The sequence below is a fragment of the Panonychus citri genome, unplaced genomic scaffold (assembly GCF_014898815.1).
Source record: "Panonychus citri isolate SS breed McGregor unplaced genomic scaffold, ASM1489881v1 Contig00105, whole genome shotgun sequence".
NCBI lineage: Eukaryota > Metazoa > Arthropoda > Arachnida > Trombidiformes > Tetranychidae > Panonychus > Panonychus citri.
In genome coordinates this window covers 44,298-64,604 of record NW_026515510.1, presented here as the reverse complement: position 1 = coordinate 64,604, position 20,307 = coordinate 44,298, and the positions used below count along the sequence as shown (strand labels likewise).

The following is a 20,307-nucleotide window of genomic DNA, read 5'->3' as shown; positions in this document are numbered from 1 at the left end:
ATTGAGATGATGAAGATGATGAGGATGATGAGGATGACGAGAGGTGAGGGCGAAAAGCCAAAAGAAAAGTCATTCGCCAGTCTCTTTTTGATTAACTTCCTTTCTTTTTATCTTTGTTTTTCCTTCCTACTAATATTTATCATCATCATCATCTTCATCTTCATCTTCATCATTATTATATTCATCTTCTCTTGTCGTAGTCAAGTGGTATAACCCCAGTGTCCTGCCTTCTCATTGGTCAGGTTAATGCTTGGTGGTTGCGGTTCGACTCCCGGCAAGGGCAGTATACTGGTACTTTGATCCTGTACCAGGAGGAGGTCGACTAATATATATGACCTTCACGAGGGTGTCACTAGAGGGCACTCAGTCATATGACAGTCGTAAAGACTTCAAGTCTCTAACTTGAACAATCAAATCAAATTATACACTTTATCTAATGGAAAATTTAAAAAACAAAACAATCAACCAAAAATAACCAGACAAAGGAAATGGTCAAATCAAACTGATATCACAGAATCCGAAGACTTAAAACCAACAACAAAGATTATCATTCTATTATTATTATCTCCATGTATTAATATTAATATTCGATATAATTTTCATCATGTACATATATCCTTTAAAAATATTCTGTGAGATAATCATATTAAGATTATCTAGGCTTCAAACCTATGTTTCTGTAAATTTACAGTCACTCAATAAATACTAATATTTATCATCATCATCATCTTCATCTTCATCTTCATCATTATTATATTCATCTTCTCTTTCTGATAGTCATGAAAGGATGAAACTGAATTGAAACGAGATTTCTTGATTAATCAACAACACCTGATCTAAAATTAATCCTTGATTAATAATGACAAACAATCACAATTTGATTCAATGATTAACATTGATCATGAAAAGTTGATTGAAATAAACTTATCAATTACTGATTTTGTTGCTTAATCGTCACGGTTCGAGTTAAAAAGTTGATGATTTACTAGCAGTAAATCAATTAACCGTCAATCTAATTACAATTAACTTTTTCGCCATCTTGATTCACTGAGAAATATCAGTAACATGTTAGCTAATAATTTACAAGAATAACCAAAAAATTAACCCTGACATTTAAATACAATTACAATGTTTAAGTAGAATTTTTTTCCAAATATTATTCATGAATTAACATTCTCATCCTCATCCTCATCCTCATCTTCATCTTCATCTTCATCTCCATCCTCATCTTTGCTTATAAAGAATAATTAAAATTATTAATAAACCCATTGATGATGATTCTCCTCATGATGAGATACAATTTTTTGTTTTCTTTCTAATTGTCTCCATTCATTAATTACTTTGTTAATTAATTACACTTTGCATTTTAAAATTTTCTACAGTTAATTGTGTATATATATTTTTTTTACGAGAGATGATGATGATGTTGATTAGTTTAATTAGCGATTATGGTGATTATAATGTTGTTGTTTCTATCGATGAATCAAGTCGTAGAAAAAGTGATTTAATTTGGTCAACTAATTGTGATAAATCTCGAACCAGTAGGTAGTCTCGAATTAATCTTCTCGAATCATCGGAAATGTCCCGATATTCTTGGGCCATAATCTCTTGTCCGATGTGATCTTCGGGGGAAATCTCTCGATACCACATCCCTAATTGTAATTCGCACAACAATTGACGTAAATGATCCTCGATCTCTCGAAATTCATCAATCAATGAACCATCATGAAGAACTTGATCAAGATTAATTTGTTCTAAACCAACAGCGAAATATTGTAAATACTTGAAGCTTTTCCTTAAAGCATCGGGTTCCTATCGAATGAATCATAATCAATTAGTAGAATTTATTATCTGAGAAGAAAAAATGTTCGAAAATTATTTGTATGTTTACCTCGAACTGTTCAAACTCTTCGATTATCGCTTGAACCTCCGGCAGCCATTCCAATCGTAAATCGATTACTCCAGATTCAAAATCTTCGTCTCCCAAGAATTTAATCTTTACCAAAGAAATTAGATCAACAATTAAGAATATTTTTCTCTCAGGTGAACAATCAATTCTATTATTGTTAACACAATCTACTTATTGATTAACTTTTAAAAGTAAAACTATCGATTTTAATTGTGAAGATAATAAATCAAACATGATTACCTCTAAATCAGTTGTAATCCGCTATTAACTGTTGGTTGATTTAAAAGCTTGATTTATGGGAAAGAAAAGTTTATCAATACAATTGTCTAACTATTAATACAAGGACATTTTGTAACAATTTATACAATCAACTAGACAATTAATGAGACTGTTGATTAAAGTGAAATTGATTAATCGTCAGGATTATCGATCTCAATTCCCAACAATTAATCTGATTACATGTTTTCTTTTTGTTACCTTGATGGTAAATTGATTGTGTCTTAATGATCAATTGTGAAAGAAAATATTTCATGGTAATAAAATTAGAATTAGGTTATTATTATTACTAATACATGAGGTTAATTGTAATAAATTGTAAATTGTAATTCCTAATGATTAGTAATGAGAAAATCTTTATGACCTAAATCTTTGTAAATAATTAAAGGTTAATAAAGGTAATTCAAATTTCCAATGGATATTGATTGTTGTAAACAAAAATAAATGTTAGTCCAGTAAATCAATAAATTAACAACAATTAACCCAATAACCATTAGATTAATTGACTGACAAGGTTTACAATTAACGGGAAAATTGAATAATAATAATTAAAGTTAAACTTGTCTATGATTTCTGGTTGATTATTATCATGAACAATTTACTGGTTGTTAATCATTAACAGATATTCAATGAGCTGGTTAACAAATTAAAGTCTAAACTGTAATCTGATTGTTGATTATCAAACATGATTTAGAGTTAATTGTTTATCAGGTAAGAGGATATTCATTGGATAGAGATTAAGGATTATGATGATGAGTTTTGACAGATTAAGGATTGAGGCTTTCGATTGTTTTTTTTCTCGCTGATTGTGAACAATTAATACTTACGAATTGTTGTCTAATATTTTCCGATAATCCTTTCGTTGTTGAGGCCCGACGAGTGATCTTTTCGTAAATGTCTCTAACTGAAGGTTGACTTTCTTTCGTCGGTGATATGTAAATAGGAAGATTACATGGATTGACCCAAGGTGGATGAGCAACGGATTTAGATGGATTAGTGCCAAGAGGTTGTTTCGTCATGTTGATTATTAATCTGTTGTTGTTTCTCTTGTTGATACAATTACAGAGAGTTACTGACAATTATAATCTGTGAATAAACTGGAGAGAGAGAGAGAGAAGATAAATCACAACAATTAAGCAGAATTAAAGGTAATTGAGAAGAAGAGAAGAGAATTTGTTTTTTTTAGAATTCACTGTGTTCAATTGGATGTTTCATGGAAAATCAGTAATGTTATTATAACAAAGAAGATGATAACAAGATGAGTTGAAGAAGATGAAAGAAAATAAGTTAATTATAACTGTAACAATTAACGAACTTTAAAATATAATGAATAGAAAACACGAAGAAAAAAAAATTTGGTTACTTTTTCGTTCTCAAAGTTTTGTGGACTCAAATGATTCTCAATGTTGTTGGATAATTAAAGAGTTTCTATCGGGTCACAATTAACTTAATCAGTTTGAGTTTGTTGTGTGTGGAAAGTTGATCATGAATGACCGGCGAATGGTTTGACTGAATGGTAACAATTAAGAAGAAAATTAAATTACCAATTGAATTGAGTTTCTTTCGAAAGGAGCAAGAGTGGAAATCGGTTGATTGGTTACGAAGGAAACCAAAGGAATAAACATTTTCAATTCTCTTCTCGTTTTGGTAACAAAATATTCACTTAAATCATCACAATCATTAAGATTTTTTCTCCAATTATTTATAATTACTGATCAATCGATTGATTGCTGTTAAATTATTATCGTAATTCAATTTCATGTTTTAATTTTCACTTGAAACAATTCAACTCAATTGGAAAACATCAACACCCTAAACAATAATTTTACCTTTTGCTTTATCTTCAATTAGACTTACCAACCTGTGGATCTGTCAGTTGATTTATCTGGTTGATTAAATCAACTAATTGTCATTTATAGCCTTTGATAATTAACTATTATTGGGGTGATTTAAATTACCTCAGAGATATAAAGTTAATCTATCCGATTCTCAAGAAATCCTATTAACTAACATTCAATTGTGAACTTTGATTTTTGTGACATTTGCTGATCATTTTAAAATTTATACTAATTGTTCAGTTAATTGTGACTGTTTGGGTGTTAATTGTTTCAGGGAATCATGAAATAATCCAAACATCCTAATCAACGTTATATTTTTGTAATTTTCAAGTTAATTTAGATCAATGAATTTACCGTTACTTTCAAGGGAATTAATTAACTATTGAACTTTGATGAATATTAAATTAATCATTAATCAAAATCGCTTTACTATTGATCTGTTGTTTAATCATTTCCTCGTAGTCATTGATTAATTGCTGGGAAAATGTTTTCATTTATCTATTGAAGAGGAACTAAAATTAAAATTAACCTCTAACTTGATTACTTTTAATTGTCTTTTAAATTACAATTCATTCTAAATTAACGTAACCAATTAAAATTTTGATCGATATGAAATCGTTTTGTTTATTGTTTGTATCTCTTTTGGTGCTTAATATTGGACTAATTAAGGTAAGTCAATTAAATTGTTGTTCCAATAAAATTTATTCCAAGTCTTTATTACCTAAATCATTTCGATTGGTAATTAATGAGCCTTAATTAATTGTTTCCTTTCGTTGAGAGCAATACATTGGTGTTTAATTGTTTCGAAAGTTTCGTAGTTTAGTTTCTCGAAAATTGTTCTGATCAAATGAAATCTTATTCATCTTATATTCATATGATTACATTTCCCCCTGAAATCAATGACTGAGTAATTTAAATCATCTTCTGTAATTGTGTTGATTGTTTTCTCTCTGTTTAGGCTGAAAATGATCAGTCAAGTCCATTGGAACCACTTCGACGCTTAATTGTTGGTCAAGTATCTCGATTACAACGATTAGCTCCACAAGTGAATCAACCATCACAAGCAATTAACGAACAATCTGAAAGATCAATGTATTCATCTTCACGAATCATGGACTCAATTAACAAAGGAATCGCCAATGGATACAAGAAATTCAAAGGAGCAGGATCATGGAATTGATTGAATTTTAATCAAAAGCAATTAAACATTTCCATGGACTTGAGATCTTTATTTTAATTCCTCTCAATCTAATTGGTTGAGAAAATTAAAAAAAAACAACAATAGATGAAAAAAGTGATTAGTGACTTTTTGATGTGTCAAAATTAGTTGATTAGCTTAATTGTTTCAAAACAAGCAATTCGATTAAAGTGATGAGCAAATGATCATAATGAGAAATTTTAATTGATAGAAATTGAAAGCTAAGCAATTAAAAAAGTTGATTAATTTTTCTCATCGAGATCAGAATGAACTTCTGTTGATTCCTCAGCGGATTCTGAACGTTCCGGTGTTTCCTGGAAATAAATTCTGATCGCAACGAATAGATATTTCATCCGACCCTGCATTGGACTACCGATGAGGGTTTGGTCAACCGAATGTTGAAAAGAAAGGCCAACATCGTGATGGACGAACGGAGGAATGATCAGAGTTTCGATTGTTGCTATTCGTCTCTTAATTAGTTTCTCTCCAATTTGGGATGATTGGAAATTCTTATACCAATCGATAATATCCTGATGGAAAGTCTTCTGATCGAAAGCAATTGAGGATAAAATTAACTCGGGATTATGAGTGAATAATGACAAATCGCTGTTCGATGCGGCCATTAATCGTCCCATTTCGTTTGGTTTGGTACAATAGATTCTCAAAAATCTGACCATCTTGTCGATATCCTGTTTGACCCACCAAGTCCTTCGAGTTTCAAGATTTTGATTCTCAGTTTCTGGAATTAAAATTAAATTAGTTAACATGTAAGATTAAGATAATCAACTGATTGGTGATCATACCTCTCACTCTTATATCGACGGCTTGAGCATTACAAAAGTTTAGATCTTGATTAGCGATTAACCATTTCGCCGATTTATCAATTAATTGTGAAAATTTTTCTTTCGTTCTAAACGATTGTGATTCAGTTAAATCAAATTCGGGAACAAAATCAACGAGAACAATTTCATCTTCCAACCAAGAGCCGATCTGGAAGAAAACTCTGATTCCAATGAGAAAATTGGTAAATCGATTCATGTCTCGAGTCGTTTTTCCATCGGAAATATAAGTAGCGTCAATATGATAGTTCCAATCATCATTAGCACCGATTTTAATTGTTTCGATTTGTAAGATTTTCCCGTTAATCCGACCACCTTGAATCTCTTCATTAATTCCCTCGATTAGATCCTCGAGTTGTTCAAAAGACTGATCGGCTCGGCGATTGGGGACAAAATCTTTATACCAAAAGATCACATCATCGGTACAATAGTTAACGGTCTCTGACCTGCGAACCCAAAGTCGAAGAGTGTAAACATCGGCAGAATATTCAATCTCCGAGACGACAGAATGATGATATTGAGGGACAGTTTCACAGCTGATCACTTCCCAGGAGGGATTCCGGTGAAGCCATTCATTGGCGAGATTGACTAGAGAGCTGATTAAAAGAATCGAAAATTAAATTAACTGGAGAACAAAAAGAAAATTAAAATTTCGAATTTCGAATTTCGAATTTACCTGAAACTGTGATAAACAGTTCGATCTTGAACCTTTTTACAAAACGACGGGATAAAATCGACGAACGTAAATACAGTTGACTCATCGATGTGTCCATCTTTGATTATCCGATTTTGAGGTGACCTTTTGTCCTTAAATCGATCAGAATTTACCTTTCGTAAACCTTTATGGCCTCGATAAACAATTAACGCCATTAGCACAAAATGTTGATCACAATTAAACAGGAAAGATTTAATTTGTTTACAAGAAAATGATAACAAAACAATCAACTGAAATGGTAAACAAAGATGACCGGACAATGGAAATGATCAAGTCAGACTGACCAGTGAGATTGACAAACAGAGTCGATTCAGTTAACCCACATAATTAAAGTGAATCTAGTCAAGTTAAACTAATCATTAAAAGAGTCAACATAACAATCAGTTGTAGATTTCTAACCCAATTGATTAAACACTTTGTCTAATGGAAAATTTAATTAACTCGACTGTTCGTCATAGTGACGGTTCTCATGCTCTAAATAATTGCTTTCAATTGACTTGTAATTATTTAGACGATTATTGATTATCTTTAATCATCGAGCTCGAAACCAGAGAGAGAAAAAAGAAAATCAATTGAGGCGAATGTGACTCCATCTATTGTCTCATCTGTCGAACGGAAAATTTTCATTTCATATTAATCGCGATTGTTAAATGAAAGGGAAACAATTTAATTGTATTAATGAAAGTAAATTTATTTCTTTTTCTAAATAAAGTGTTTGTTAGTTACAATATTATTCTTGATAAAAGATAAGTTTGTTTGTTTTTTTCCTAATGAAATAAATAAAATGATAACATTGTATGATTGGAAAAAGTTTAACATAGATAATGAATACAATTAAGATTTAATTGTAATCGTAATTGTATTATTGTAATTGACTTTCATTCATTGATACATTTTAAATGAGTATGAGGAAATATTAACAATGTATTTTCAAGTTTAGTTGTAAGTGAAGATGAAAAAAAAAAGAGTTGAATTTATACATTTACATGTGTTTGTGCGGTGGGGAGATTTACGATGTTTTAATCAACTTCCTCAATGGTTGGTCCTTTGGCTCCAGCGGAGGCACCAGGGGCACCAGCGGCACCAAAGTCTGGCATTCCACCGGGCATTCCTCCGGGCATTCCACCAGGCATTCCACCGGGAGCTCCACCGGCACTTTGGTACATTTTGGTAACAATTGGATAGCAAACATCTTGAAGCTCTTTTTGTTTATGTTCAAATTCTTCCTTTTCGGCAAGTTGATTACTGTCCAACCATTTGATTACTTCATCGACCTTGTTAAGAACTTTAGTTTTATCATCTTCGGCAATTTTAGCGTTAGGCTCTTCCATTGTGGATTTCATGTTATAACAATAACTTTCAAGAGCATTTTTAGCGGCAACACGTTCTTTCACTTTGTCATCATCTTCCTTAAACTTCTCAGCTTCATTAACCATCTTTTCAATTTGTTCCTTAGTAAGACGACCTTTATCATTGGTGATGGTGATCTTATTTTCACGACCAGTACTCTTATCAACAGCGGTAACATTTAAGATACCATTTGCATCAATATCGAATGTCACCTCAATTTGAGGAACACCTCGAGGAGCAGGTGGAATACCGGCCAATTCAAATTTACCAAGAAGATTGTTGTCTTTGGTCATTGCTCGTTCACCTTCATAGACCTGGATTAATACACCAGGTTGATTGTCAGAATAGGTGGTGAAAATTTGTGATGTTTTGGTGGGAATGGTGGTGTTTCTTTTGATAAGAGCTGTCATGACTCCACCAGCGGTTTCAATGCCAAGAGAAAGAGGGGTAACATCAAGAAGTAATAAATCTTTAACTGTTTCATCCTTGTCACCACTAAGAATTGCTCCTTGAACAGCAGCTCCATAAGCAACAGCTTCATCAGGGTTGATAGATTTGTTAAGCTCCTTACCATTGAAAAAGTCTTGTAGAAGCTTCTGGATCTTTGGAATTCTAGTTGATCCACCAACCAATACAATTTCATTGATTTGTGCTTTGTCAATTTTAGCATCTCGAAGAGCCTTTTCAACAGGGTCCAATGTTGATCGGAAAAGATCAGAGCAAAGCTCTTCAAATCGAGCACGAGTGATTGTGGAATAAAAGTCAATACCCTCATGAAGAGAGTCAATCTCGATACTTGCTTGGGTTGAGGAAGAGAGAGTTCTCTTGGCTCGTTCACAAGCAGTTCTCAATCTTCTTACAGCTCGTTTATTAGCAACAATATCCTTCTTATGCTTACGTTTAAATTCCTCAATAAAGTGGTTAACCATTCGATTATCAAAATCTTCACCACCCAAATGAGTATCACCGGCGGTTGATTTAACCTCAAAAATACCATCATCAATTGTTAAGATGGATACATCAAAAGTACCACCACCAAGATCAAATATGAGGATATTTTGCTCACCAGCACCTTTCTTATCCAAACCGTAAGCAATAGCAGCAGCGGTGGGTTCATTGATGATTCTCAAAACATTAAGCCCAGCAATTGTACCAGCATCTTTAGTTGCTTGTCTTTGACTATCATTGAAATAAGCAGGAACAGTAATCACAGCATTGGTTACAGTCTTACCCAAATAAGCTTCAGCAGTTTCCTTCATCTTGGTAAGAACCATAGCAGAGATTTCTTCAGGGCAGAAGGTCTTAGTTTCACCCTTAAATTCAACCTGAATCTTAGGTTTGGTATCCACACTAATTACCTTGAATGGCCAATGTTTCATATCAGCTTGAACACTTGGTTCATCAAAACGTCGACCAATCAACCGTTTAGCATCGAAAACAGTGTTAGATGGATTCATGGCTACCTGATTTTTAGCAGCATCACCAATTAACCTTTCGGTATCAGTGAAACCAACATAACTGGGTGTGGTTCGGTTTCCTTGATCATTAGCAATAATTTCAACTTTTCCATGTTGAAAAACACCAACACAGGAATAAGTTGTTCCAAGATCAATACCAATACAAGGACCAGCAGACATTTTCAATTAAACAAAATTTCTTGATTTCACAAAGCAAAAGTAAACGTTCACAAAGAATAATAATTAAATAGTAAAGAGAATTAACACTTTTTAATTGAGAGTAGGTAAAGTAGAGAAAAAAACACAGAGTAAGAGTTTAAAGAGCGTTTGTTGAGAGTAAGTTAATTGTTCACAATTTGATTCAATTTCTTCAATTGCTTGTTGCTGATTCACTCGCTCTTTATATAAGTAAAACTTATTTTCTCTCGAATATTCTAGAGGCTCCGCCTTCTTTCCAGTCGTTGCCATGGTTACGCTCGTTACTTTTATTCTCTTTCATTCTCTCCAAAGTTCTTCAAGATTCTAGAAGCAACTGGAGATTGATGATTAAGGTTAAGTTCAACGAATTGTTACTAAATTTAACTGAGTAGGTTGATTATTCTAATTGTAATAGAATATTTTTCCATGACAAACTGAGGAAATATTTTTCTTTTACTCTCATAATGATCAATCTCAGTTTCTTCTGGATCATCACCTACGTAATTAGTTGATTAAATCACCAACCAACTGATGTAACAGAGGAAAAAGGTAATTGTCCATCAAGAGGAAGAGAAGGTTTTCTTTTTTTTCTCTAACCTTTATTACTTATTTATGTAAGTTTTGTTTTAAATTAATTTCTAAATGTGAGTAAACCCTTGTGCTTTTTTTTGGTTAATTGTATTAATTGTTTATTGTCTCTTCCGGGTTTTAGTATAATCATCAACAACGGATCTTTTATCGTTTTGGTTTTGTTTTAAGAGAGTCATTTCTCATTCTTTTTTTTCTGTTTGGTTGCTGCAATGGTTTTGGATTTCCAAATGGTCTCTCTTGGAAACTTGTATAATTGGATTGCTTTTTTTTACTGATGCATTCACGGGAATGCACCGTTGTCATGAATGCTGATTTAGATTTGAAAGTCAATGATGATTTACATGTATATTGGATCCTTTTGTCCGGGAGCAAACCTTTGGCTGAATGATGTCTTGTCTTGACCAATGTGTTCTGCACTTTTCTGGTCATAATACAACGAGTATGCAATATAAAGAGCGCAATCATAGAGATAATAAACGGACAAACTAGTAATATTATCAACGGGGTATAAAAAGATGAAGAATCAGGAGGAGAAGAAGCCGGTAAAGGAGTTGAAGAAGAACAAGTCTAAGAAGTCTATGTAGGAGTTTGAGGAGAAGTGATCGGTCGAGGAGTACGAGTGGGTGGAGGAAGTGGAGGTCTCAGAGAGATGATAAGTAATCAAGTTGTCATCTTCTCATTTTATCAATGGGCCTTGTCTTTCAACCATAACGATAGATAATCAATAAGGACCAGAATTCACTTCGCAAAAACGCATTGTGTTGAGGTATAATACACGAACACGTTGCCATTTTTCACGTGCAACAGGTACTCGTAGGCTCTATAAGAATAAGCTGGAGCAAAATGAACTACGTTAGGGTTCGTGTTGAGAGCTCGACTCGATGGATCAGTTGTGTAAAAATAATTTTCAGTGAAAAAGAAATAAGAAGTTTTTAAACTGTTGTTAAAAATCGGGATTATATTAGGTAAACAACTAAGTAATGGCCAAAATTTTTTCGAGCTTATATTTGGCTTGATGTTAGAAAACTTTAGATTTTTGATTAATAAATTTAGTATAATTAGAGAGGTTAGATAATAAGCTTTAACATGATACATAAACGATCCTTTTATGATGATTAGTTTAATTACAATTAAATTATATCTAAAGTGATAGAATCATAATCATTTACCATTGATTTTCCATAAAGAGCCGATTTTCATGAAGTTCTTGATTTAGAATCAAATGATTATGATTCTATCACTTTAGATATAATTTAATTGTAATTAAACTAATCATCATAAAAGGATCGTTTATGTATCATGTTAAAGCTTATTATCTAACCTCTCTAATTATACTAAATTTATTAATCAAAAATCTAAAGTTTTCTAACATCAAGCCAAATATAAGCTCGAAAAAATTTTGGCCATTACTTAGTTGTTTACCTAATAAGATGACAATTAACACCAAGTATCGATGAGAGAAATATACAAATTGAAGAAAAACTTGTCAATGAAATTAAATGAAACATTTTGTTCGAGAGAGGAAAATATTACAAACAATCTACTCTTCATTGTATCCATTGGATATCTGAACAATTTTAAAAAACAATTCGATTGCTTTTAAGGACTTGAGAAACTGGTTAATTAATCTATTAGTTAGATTAATTTCTCGACCAAACTCATCATCGTAAGGGTCAAGATCATCACATACGAAATTAATTGAATAAATCACTTAACAAATGGGATAACAATAACAAAGGAAAAAGGTAATTGTCTTCATTTTTTATTGTCTCTTCCGGGTTTTTGTATTTATAACCAATAGCAGATCTTTCATCTTATAGATTTTGTTTCAAAACATTCATTTCTCAATCTTGTTTTCTGTTTTGTTGTTGTAGTGCTCTTGGATTTCAAATGGTCTCTCTTGAAAACTTTTGGATTAATCGAATTGACTTTTTCGCTAAACAATTCACGGGAATGCACCGTTGGCATGAATGATGATCTGGATTTGAAATTTAACGATGATTTATAACGGATTCTTTGGCCCAGGAGCGAACCTTGCAATGGATGTCTTCTTGTCTTGTCAGTTTTGTCGTTTACTTTTCTGGTCACAATAAAAACAGTGATCACAATCACAGAGATAATTAAGGCGCTAACTTGTAATATTATCAAAAGGGTATAAGTAGATGAAGATTCAGGAGAAGGTGGAAGTGGTGGAGGTGGAAAAGGAGTAGGAGGTGGAGGTGGTGGAGGTGGTGGAGGTGGTGGAAGTGTCGCTAAACCGATGGCGAAAGGATTACTATAAGTGATCAAAGTTTCTTCGTCTCTTAGTTGAAATTGAAATTGTCTAAACATAGCAATAGCTAACTGATAAGGACCAGGATTCACTCGGTCGCACCTGAGGAAAACCACTGACTGCTGAGGCGAGACAGAACAATGACTAGTAATGGAAGGTGTTATGGAGTGGACCAAAGTAACGGTCAAGGGGAAAATGTTTGAATGTAATGAATGGTAACCAAGCAATTCGAAAACCAACTCAAAGCGCGGTCTGTCAGGCCTGTAGTCCAATTGAATATTAGTTGGAGTGAAACATGGATTTACTGTGTAACCTGTGGGCAAAATTTCTCTGTTGGAATGATGATGAATTAGAATTAAATCAAAGAAATAGAGAAGAGACTATTTAAATGATTACCTTGAATCAGTTGAATTAACCTCTCCGATTGAACATTCACCCGATGTTAATGAATTTCCTGGTGTCCATTGACAATATCGGAGAAAATTATCATTTTCATCATAAACTTTGGTTGTAAAACAATCAATACATGAATTGTTTAGGAAAGGACACAAAATAATTGAATCAGTGTAAGTATACTGATCAAGTGTAATTAAAACTCGTGGATGAGTAAAAGCGTAGTAATAAATTTGTGAATTTCTGTTATTTACGTTAACAATATTAGGATGATCGAACACCCTTTCGATCGGATGGATTATAGAATAATTTACACCAATAAAGTGAATTGAATATCGATATCTGGTAAATCCAAGGTCAGCGGAAAGAACGAGAAAAACGAAACCAGGAGTAAAATCGAGAGCCAGTGGAACGAAATCAACTAATTGAGTCCAAATTCCCGTTAGAATACCACCGAGATAACTTCCTCTAAAATCGCTTAGTCTCGTTGACACTTGTGTTCCGTCGTTATAAGATCGTCTATAACACCCTGGACCAGAAGAGTTGTACATATCAATCCTCCAAAATGTTGTCATATCATGACATTCGTGCAATGGCCTCTCAAATCCTTCGATTATCGAATAAAATGGAATTAAAATAAGATGATCTCTTCTATTAATACTAGAAACTTTTACTGCAATGAAAGCGGAGAACGAAGCATTTCTCATGGGAGAAAGTGAATATACAAATCGAACTTTTTCAACTGTACCATAAGTTTGTTCAAAATTAACAGAATCTAGTTCGCTGTAGTGATAAATAACCCGATCCAAATTAATCCTAATATTTGATATTCGAGAGATGAAGTAAATTGGCCTTAGATTGCTTACTGATAGTCGGCCAAACGAGTAAATATAATCACTTAACCTGAAACTCTGAAGAATTTGTAACGAGCCAACAGTAGGTTCAAATGTCGAAGTTTCCACAACACGATTACTTATGGTACGATCGTCATGAAAATGGACCAAATCAAATAACGGTAAAGGGTGAGAAGAATTCGTTACAGTGAAGTTTGATCTTAATCCCATTGCATACGACGGAGAAGCTCCTTCGTAGGAAGTCCAACGGAATACACCAGGGACTAAGTCGTTAAAGGGTTCAGAGGATATCGCAAAAAAATATTGTTCTGTAAATGTAAAATAAGCGTACACGTGACTGTTTCTTTTCTCGTGCAACAGGTACTCGTTGGGTTTACAACGACGAGAATACGCTGGAGCAAAATGATTCGCGCTGCTTCCCTGACCAACGGCTTCAGGGTTCGTGTTGAACAGTAGATTAGAGGAATTAGTAGGGTAAAAGATATCGAGATAAAAGAAATAAGGATTTGTTAAACTGTCGTTCAAAATTGGAATCCAAACATTTGATTCGTGGATTAGAAGATGACAATTAACACCAAGTATCGATGAGAGAAATATACAAATTATGGAAAAACTTGCTAAGGAAATTAAGTGAAACATTTTGTTAGAGAGAAGAAAATACAAAAAATTGGATATTTTTCTTGTTCTAATTGTGGAAACATGGATTATATTCACTGGATAATTATCGAGATTTATATTCGTCCTCGAATCCTAATGTTCACAATTTCTTAAAGTTATTTACAAATACAAATTAAATTCGTCTTAACTTTTGGTATTGGTACTGGTTCTGGATAAGATTGAATCGCAATTGGACATGAAAACTTGCTAATTAATCTAAACTACAGATTAAATGTGAATTCTGTTTACCAAAGAGTTGTTGAGGAATTATAATTGCAATTATTGTCATTATTTCCTTTGACAAATTTTGTTGTCATTCTTGATTAGTATTTGTTACTCTTGATTCTTTATTTTTAACTACTGGTTATCGCCTTATATTATTATACATTATGTGTATATATATGCTATTATTTATTTGTGAGATTAGACCAGGTCACAAATGACCTTCAACTTTGAAATATACAGAAATGGAAATCGTACTAATTTTCTTTTAACATGGTTAGGATATCGATCATTCTGATAAAATCAAGAATGAATCTTTCATCTTTTAGGTTTTATTTTAGGAGATTCTTTTCTCATTCTTTTTGACAGTTTAGGTGTCACGATGGTTTTGGTTTTTAGATTAATTGGATTGATTTTTTTGCTGATCAATTGACGGGAATAGATCTTTGGTATGAATGCTGATAGAGATTTGAAAGTTAATAATGATTTATAACGGACTCTTTGGTCAAGTCGCGATCCTTTGGCTGGATAATTTTTTCGCTTGTCCATTGCTTCCTTTAGTTTTCTGGTCGCAATATAAAATACAACGATCCCAATGATAGAGATAATGAAGGAGCAAGTTAGTAATATTATCAACAGACTATGAGAAGGTGCAAATTCAGGCGGTGAAATAGGAGGAAATGTAGGAGGAGGTAGAGGCGGACGAGTTGTTGGAGGAAGTGGAGGATAAGTAAGAGGTGGAGGAGGAGGTGGAGGTCGAGTTGGAGGTCGAGTTGGAGGAGGAGGAGGTGGAGGAGGTGGAGGAGGTGGAGGAGGTGGAGGAGGTGGAGGAGGGGAATCAATGATGAAAGGATCACTGTGAGTAATCAAGTTGTCCATGTCTATTGTTTCAAATGGACCTCGTCGTCTAGGCATAAGAATTTCTAATCTATATGTACCAGGATTCACCTGATCGCAGTTGAGATAAATCGTTGACTGACGATACCGAACAGGTGAACAATGACTATTAAAGGAAAATGTTGATCGGTCGACTAAAGTAATATTCAATGGGAAAATATTTCTATATCTTGAATGGAAACCAATGAGATCGAAGTTCAAATCAAAGTTCATTCTGTTAGGCCTGTAGTTTAATTGAATATTAGTTGTCGTGAAACATGGATTTACTGTGTAACCTGTGGACAAAATTTCTCTGTTGGAATGATGATAAGTTAGAATTAGGTAAACAGGTAAGAGAAATCATTTATACTTTTACCTCGTATCAGGGGATCGTAAATTAGGGATTGAACATCTACCCAATGTTAATGAACGTCTTTCCCATTGACAATGTCGAAGAAAATTACCATTTCTGTCATAAACTTTGGTTGTAAAGCAATCAATACATGAATTGTTCAGAAATGGACACAAAATGATTGATTCAGTGTAAGAATACTGATTAATATTAATTATGACTCGTGGATGAGTGAAACCGTAGTAATAAATTTGTGATACTGCTCGATTTACATTACCGATATTATGATGAGGGAACTCCGTTTCGTAGAAAAGGGTTGAGTCAGAATAATTTTCATCCACAAAGTGAATTGAGTATCGATATCTGGTAAAGTCAAAGTCCGCGGAAAGAACGAGGAAAACATAACCAGGAGTCGCTTCGAGAGCCAATGGAACGAAATCAATTATTCGAATCCAAGAACCATCGAGAATACGATAAAGATTAGTACTTGGGAACTCTCCTACTATCATAGATACTTCTACTCCGTCTCTTTGGCTTACACGAAGACACCCAATATCATTGTAAATATTATGATCCCAAAAAGTTTCAGTAGTTCTACAACCATCTAATGGCCTTTCAAAGTAATTGATTATCGAACTAAACGGAATTAATGCAATATAATCTCTTTCAGAAAGACGATTAGAGACTGCAATGAATGACGATAATGAAGCATTTCGCATGAGAGAAACTGAATTCACAAATCGAACTTTGTCAACTTCACCAAACCTATGGTAAAATAAAGGGGCATGCAGTTCTTTGTAGTTATAATAAGAAATTCCCGGGTTAATTATAACGTTTGATATCTGAGAGATAAAGTAAACTACTCTTTCTTGTCTAGGAAATTCTATAAGGTTGAACGAGTAAATTCTCTCATTAACCTTGAAACTCTGAAGACTTTGAAATAAGCCAACGGTGCTGTCGATTGGAGAAAAAGTACTACGAATGTACAGAAAACTTTGATCGGACAAAACAAATGTCACAAAAGAAAATAACGTTGCAGATCGTTGAGGAGTCGCTGGAACATGCGTCAAATCGAATTCGGTGGCCAATCCAATTCCATACAATGAAGTATTGAATCGAGTCCAACGATGCAGCCCGTTGACTTCATTGGGCATGTCACGTACTGAAAAAAACAGTGAATCGAGACCAATATTATAATAATGAGCGAATGATTGAGAGGCTTGCTTAGTGTGCAAAAGATATTGATTGGACCCAAGCGAATAAGAATAAGCTGGTGTGAAATAAGTCGCGCTTCTTTCTTCGCCGACTGCCCTAGGGTCCGTGTTGAGAATTTGAGTTGACATTAAGTAAAATCTATCACCAATAGCAAAGAAATAAGGATCTGTTAAACTGTTGTTAAAAATTGGCATCCAAACATTTGATTCGTGGATTAGAAGATGACAATTAACACCAAGTATCGATGAGAGAAATATACAAATTATGGAAAAACTTGCTAAGGAAATTAAGTGAAACATTTTGTTAGAGAGAAGAAAATACAAAAAATTGGATATTTTTCTTGTTCTAATTGTGGAAACATGGATTATATTCACTGGATAATTATCGAGATTTATATATTCGTCCTCGAATCCTAATGTTCACAATTTCTTAAAGTTATTTACAAATACAAATTAAATTCGTCTTAACTTTTGGTATTGGTACTGGTTCTGGATAAGATTGAATCGCAATTGGACAAAACTTGATAATTAATCTAAACTACAGATTAAATGTGAATTCTGTTGACAATCAATGACAATGTTATATTTGGGTCTTATGTTGGTCTTAGTTAAGATTCAATTATTAACTTGATGATTAACACAAATTACAGATTGAATGTGAATTCGATTTACTATAGAAATGGAAAATTAATCAACTAACTCTGGTCAATTTTGTTGGTTAAAAATCAGAAATTAATTCTAATTGGTTCGAGTTTAATTGAATCATTTCTATCGTTTTCAAACTTTTGAGTTTTACTGAATAATTGCAATTATCGTCATAATTTCCATTGACAAATTTTGTTTTCGTTCTTGATTTAATTGCGTTTCATATGAACAGTACGATACTTGTATTTGTTACTCTTGATTCTTTATTTTGAACTACTGGTTATCGACTTTTAAAAATAACCTGAACGGTTCATTTCGAATGTTCGAAAAGTTTTTATTAAACCTAACCCATGAATATTTTGTTTTTATAAATTTGAAATCACTTCATTCTGTTGATGAATTCTTGTGAACGAAGCCAATTATTCCAACCATTAGTCATGGATAGTTTTCGAAGAGGTAATTAGATCAACATGAACGAATTGATTAGCAATAAACAAAGGATATTCTTCAATGAACTTGAACCCCTCCCGATGATCACTATGATAAAGGAAAACTACTTGTCTATATAAACTAAAGGCCAAATATCGAGCAATAGAGCCCATCGTTACAAAGTCACGTTACGAGTTCCATTGAGTAAAATTGGCCGAGTGGCCAATTTCCCAGTTTGATGCTATTTTCCATAATCTATTGATTTAATTGAATTTAGTTTCTAAATGTGAATAAACCATAGCACTCTTTTGGCTAATTGTTTCTTCTGGGTTTTTGTATTTATCTGTGAGATTAGACCAGGTCACAAATGACTTTCAATTCTTAAATATACAGAAATGGAAATCGTACTAATTTTCTTTTAACATGGTTAGAATATCGATCATTCTGATAACATCAAGAATGAATCTTTCATCTTTTAGGTTTTATTTTAGGAGATTCTTTTCTCATTCTTTTTGACAGTTTGAGTGTCGCGATGGTTTTGGTTTTTAGATTAATTGGATTGATTTTTTTGCTGATCAATTGACGGGAATAGATCTTTGGTATGAATGCTGATAGAGATTTGAAAGTTAATAATGATTTAAAACGGACTTTTTGATCAAATAGCGATCCTTTGGCTGGATAATTTTTTCGCTTGTCCATTGCTTCCTTTAGTTTTCTGGCCGCAATATAAAATACAACGATCCCAATCATAGAGATAATGAAGGAGCAAGTTAGTAATATTATCATCAGGCTGTATTGATATTTAGAAGGTGTGGAGGAGGGGAATCAATGATGAAAGGATCACTGTGAGTAATCAAGTTGTCCATGTCTATTGTTTCAAATGGACCTCGTCGTCTAGGCATAAGAATTTCTAATCTATATGTACCAGGATTCACCTGATCGCAGTTGAGATAAATCGTTGACTGATGATACCGAACAGGTGAACAATGACTATTAAAGGAAAATGTTAATGGGTGGACTAAAGTAATATTCAATGGGAAAATATTTCTATATCTTGAATGGAAACCAATGAGATCGAAGTTCAAATCAAAGCTCATTCTGTTAGGCCTGTAGTTTAATTGAATATTAGTTGTCGTGAAACATGGATTTACTGTGTAACCTGTGGACAAAATTTCTCTGTTGGAATGATGATAAGTTAGAATTAGGTAAACAGGTAAGAGAAATCATTTATACTTTTACCTCGTATCAGGGGATCGTAAATTAGGGATTGAACATCTACCCAATGTTAATGAACGTCTTTCCCATTGACAATGTCGAAGAAAATTACCATTTCTGTCATAAACTTTGGTTGTAAAGCAATCAATACATGAATTGTTCAGAAATGGACACAAAATGATTGATTCAGTGTAAGAATACTGATTAATATTAATTATGACTCGTGGATGAGTGAAACCGTAGTAATAAATTTGTGATACTGCTCGATTTACATTACCGATATTATGATGATCGAAGACCCTTTCGTAGACGTGGGACCTTACAGAATAATCTTCTTCGACAAAGTGAATTGAATATCTGGTAAAGTTACTGTTAGAGGAAAGAACGAGGAAAATATAACCATGAGTCGCTTCTAGAGCCAATGGAACGAAATCAATTATTCGAGTCCAAGAATCATCGAGAATACCTGAAAGAATAGTACCTGGCAACGTCCCTACTATCATAGATACTTCTACTCCGTCTCTTTGGCTTACACGAAGACACCCAATATCATTGTAAATATTATGATCCCAAAAAGTTTCAGTAGTTCTACAACCATCCAATGGCTCTTCAAAGTAATCGATTATCGAACTAAACGGAATTAATGCAATATAATCTCTTTCAGAAAGACGATTAGAGACTGCAATGAATGACGATAATGAAGCATTTCGCATGAGAGAAACTGAATTCACAAATCGAACTTTGTCAACTTCACCAAACCTATGGTAAAATAAAGGCAAATATAGTTCTTTGTAGTTATAATAAGAA

At 33.2% G+C, this 20,307-nt stretch overlaps 4 protein-coding genes across 5 annotated transcripts; all 4 read right to left on the bottom strand.

Annotated features, from left to right (window-relative positions):
• Window positions 1–1,418: 1,418 nt before the first annotated feature.
• Window positions 1,419–3,992, bottom strand: LOC128389190 (uncharacterized). Of its 2 annotated transcripts, none has more exons than XM_053348737.1 (4): window positions 3,549–3,992; window positions 3,013–3,282; window positions 1,892–1,996; window positions 1,419–1,812 (listed from the first exon to the last, which is right to left on the bottom strand). In XM_053348737.1, exons 2-4 carry the CDS (start codon window positions 3,202–3,204, stop codon window positions 1,456–1,458), a joined length of 654 nt encoding a protein of 217 aa, XP_053204712.1. In that variant the 5' UTR covers window positions 3,205–3,282; window positions 3,549–3,992; the 3' UTR covers window positions 1,419–1,455. The 2 variants fall into 2 exon arrangements, with proteins under 2 accessions (XP_053204712.1, XP_053204713.1); XM_053348738.1 differs by having other exon boundaries at window positions 3,730–3,992.
• Window positions 3,993–5,248: 1,256 nt separating this feature from the next.
• On the bottom strand, window positions 5,249–7,266 carry LOC128389189 (uncharacterized). Its single transcript, XM_053348736.1, has 3 exons — window positions 6,737–7,266; window positions 6,025–6,656; window positions 5,249–5,960 (listed from the first exon to the last, which is right to left on the bottom strand). The coding sequence occupies exons 1-3, from the start codon at window positions 6,928–6,930 to the stop codon at window positions 5,464–5,466; spliced, it is 1,323 nt and encodes a 440-aa protein (XP_053204711.1). The 5' UTR covers window positions 6,931–7,266; the 3' UTR covers window positions 5,249–5,463.
• Window positions 7,267–7,576: 310 nt separating this feature from the next.
• On the bottom strand, window positions 7,577–9,963 carry LOC128389186 (heat shock cognate 71 kDa protein-like). Its single transcript, XM_053348726.1, has one exon. It carries the CDS (start codon window positions 9,760–9,762, stop codon window positions 7,795–7,797), a length of 1,968 nt encoding a protein of 655 aa, XP_053204701.1. The 5' UTR covers window positions 9,763–9,963; the 3' UTR covers window positions 7,577–7,794.
• A 5,124-nt stretch (window positions 9,964–15,087) lies between these two features.
• Window positions 15,088–17,540, bottom strand: LOC128389181 (uncharacterized). Its single transcript, XM_053348720.1, has 2 exons — window positions 16,022–17,540; window positions 15,088–15,958 (listed from the first exon to the last, which is right to left on the bottom strand). The coding sequence occupies exons 1-2, from the start codon at window positions 17,509–17,511 to the stop codon at window positions 15,088–15,090; spliced, it is 2,361 nt and encodes a 786-aa protein (XP_053204695.1). The 5' UTR covers window positions 17,512–17,540.
• Between the last annotated feature and the right edge of the window lie 2,767 nt (window positions 17,541–20,307).

Excerpts from the sequence above, each read along its gene's own strand:
- LOC128389190 (XM_053348737.1), bottom strand. The coding sequence starts at position 3,204 with ATGACGAAACAACCTCTTGGCACTAATCCATCTAAATCCGTTGCTCAT. Across the intron at positions 1,997-3,012 it reads AAAATATTAGACAACAATTC|ATTAAATTCTTGGGAGACGA; the intron begins GTAAGTATTAAT and ends TCTTTGGTAAAG. Across the intron at positions 1,813-1,891 it reads AAGAGTTTGAACAGTTCGAG|GAACCCGATGCTTTAAGGAA; the intron begins GTAAACATACAA and ends TTCATTCGATAG.
- LOC128389189 (XM_053348736.1), bottom strand. The coding sequence starts at position 6,930 with ATGGCGTTAATTGTTTATCGAGGCCATAAAGGTTTACGAAAGGTAAAT. Across the intron at positions 6,657-6,736 it reads ACTGTTTATCACAGTTTCAG|CTCTCTAGTCAATCTCGCCA; the intron begins GTAAATTCGAAA and ends TCTTTTAATCAG. Across the intron at positions 5,961-6,024 it reads CGTCGATATAAGAGTGAGAG|AAACTGAGAATCAAAATCTT; the intron begins GTATGATCACCA and ends TTTTAATTCCAG.
- LOC128389186 (XM_053348726.1), bottom strand. The coding sequence starts at position 9,762 with ATGTCTGCTGGTCCTTGTATTGGTATTGATCTTGGAACAACTTATTCC.
- LOC128389181 (XM_053348720.1), bottom strand. The coding sequence starts at position 17,511 with ATGTTTCACTTAATTTCCTTAGCAAGTTTTTCCATAATTTGTATATTT. Across the intron at positions 15,959-16,021 it reads TTACGATCCCCTGATACGAG|AGAAATTTTGTCCACAGGTT; the intron begins GTAAAAGTATAA and ends TCATTCCAACAG.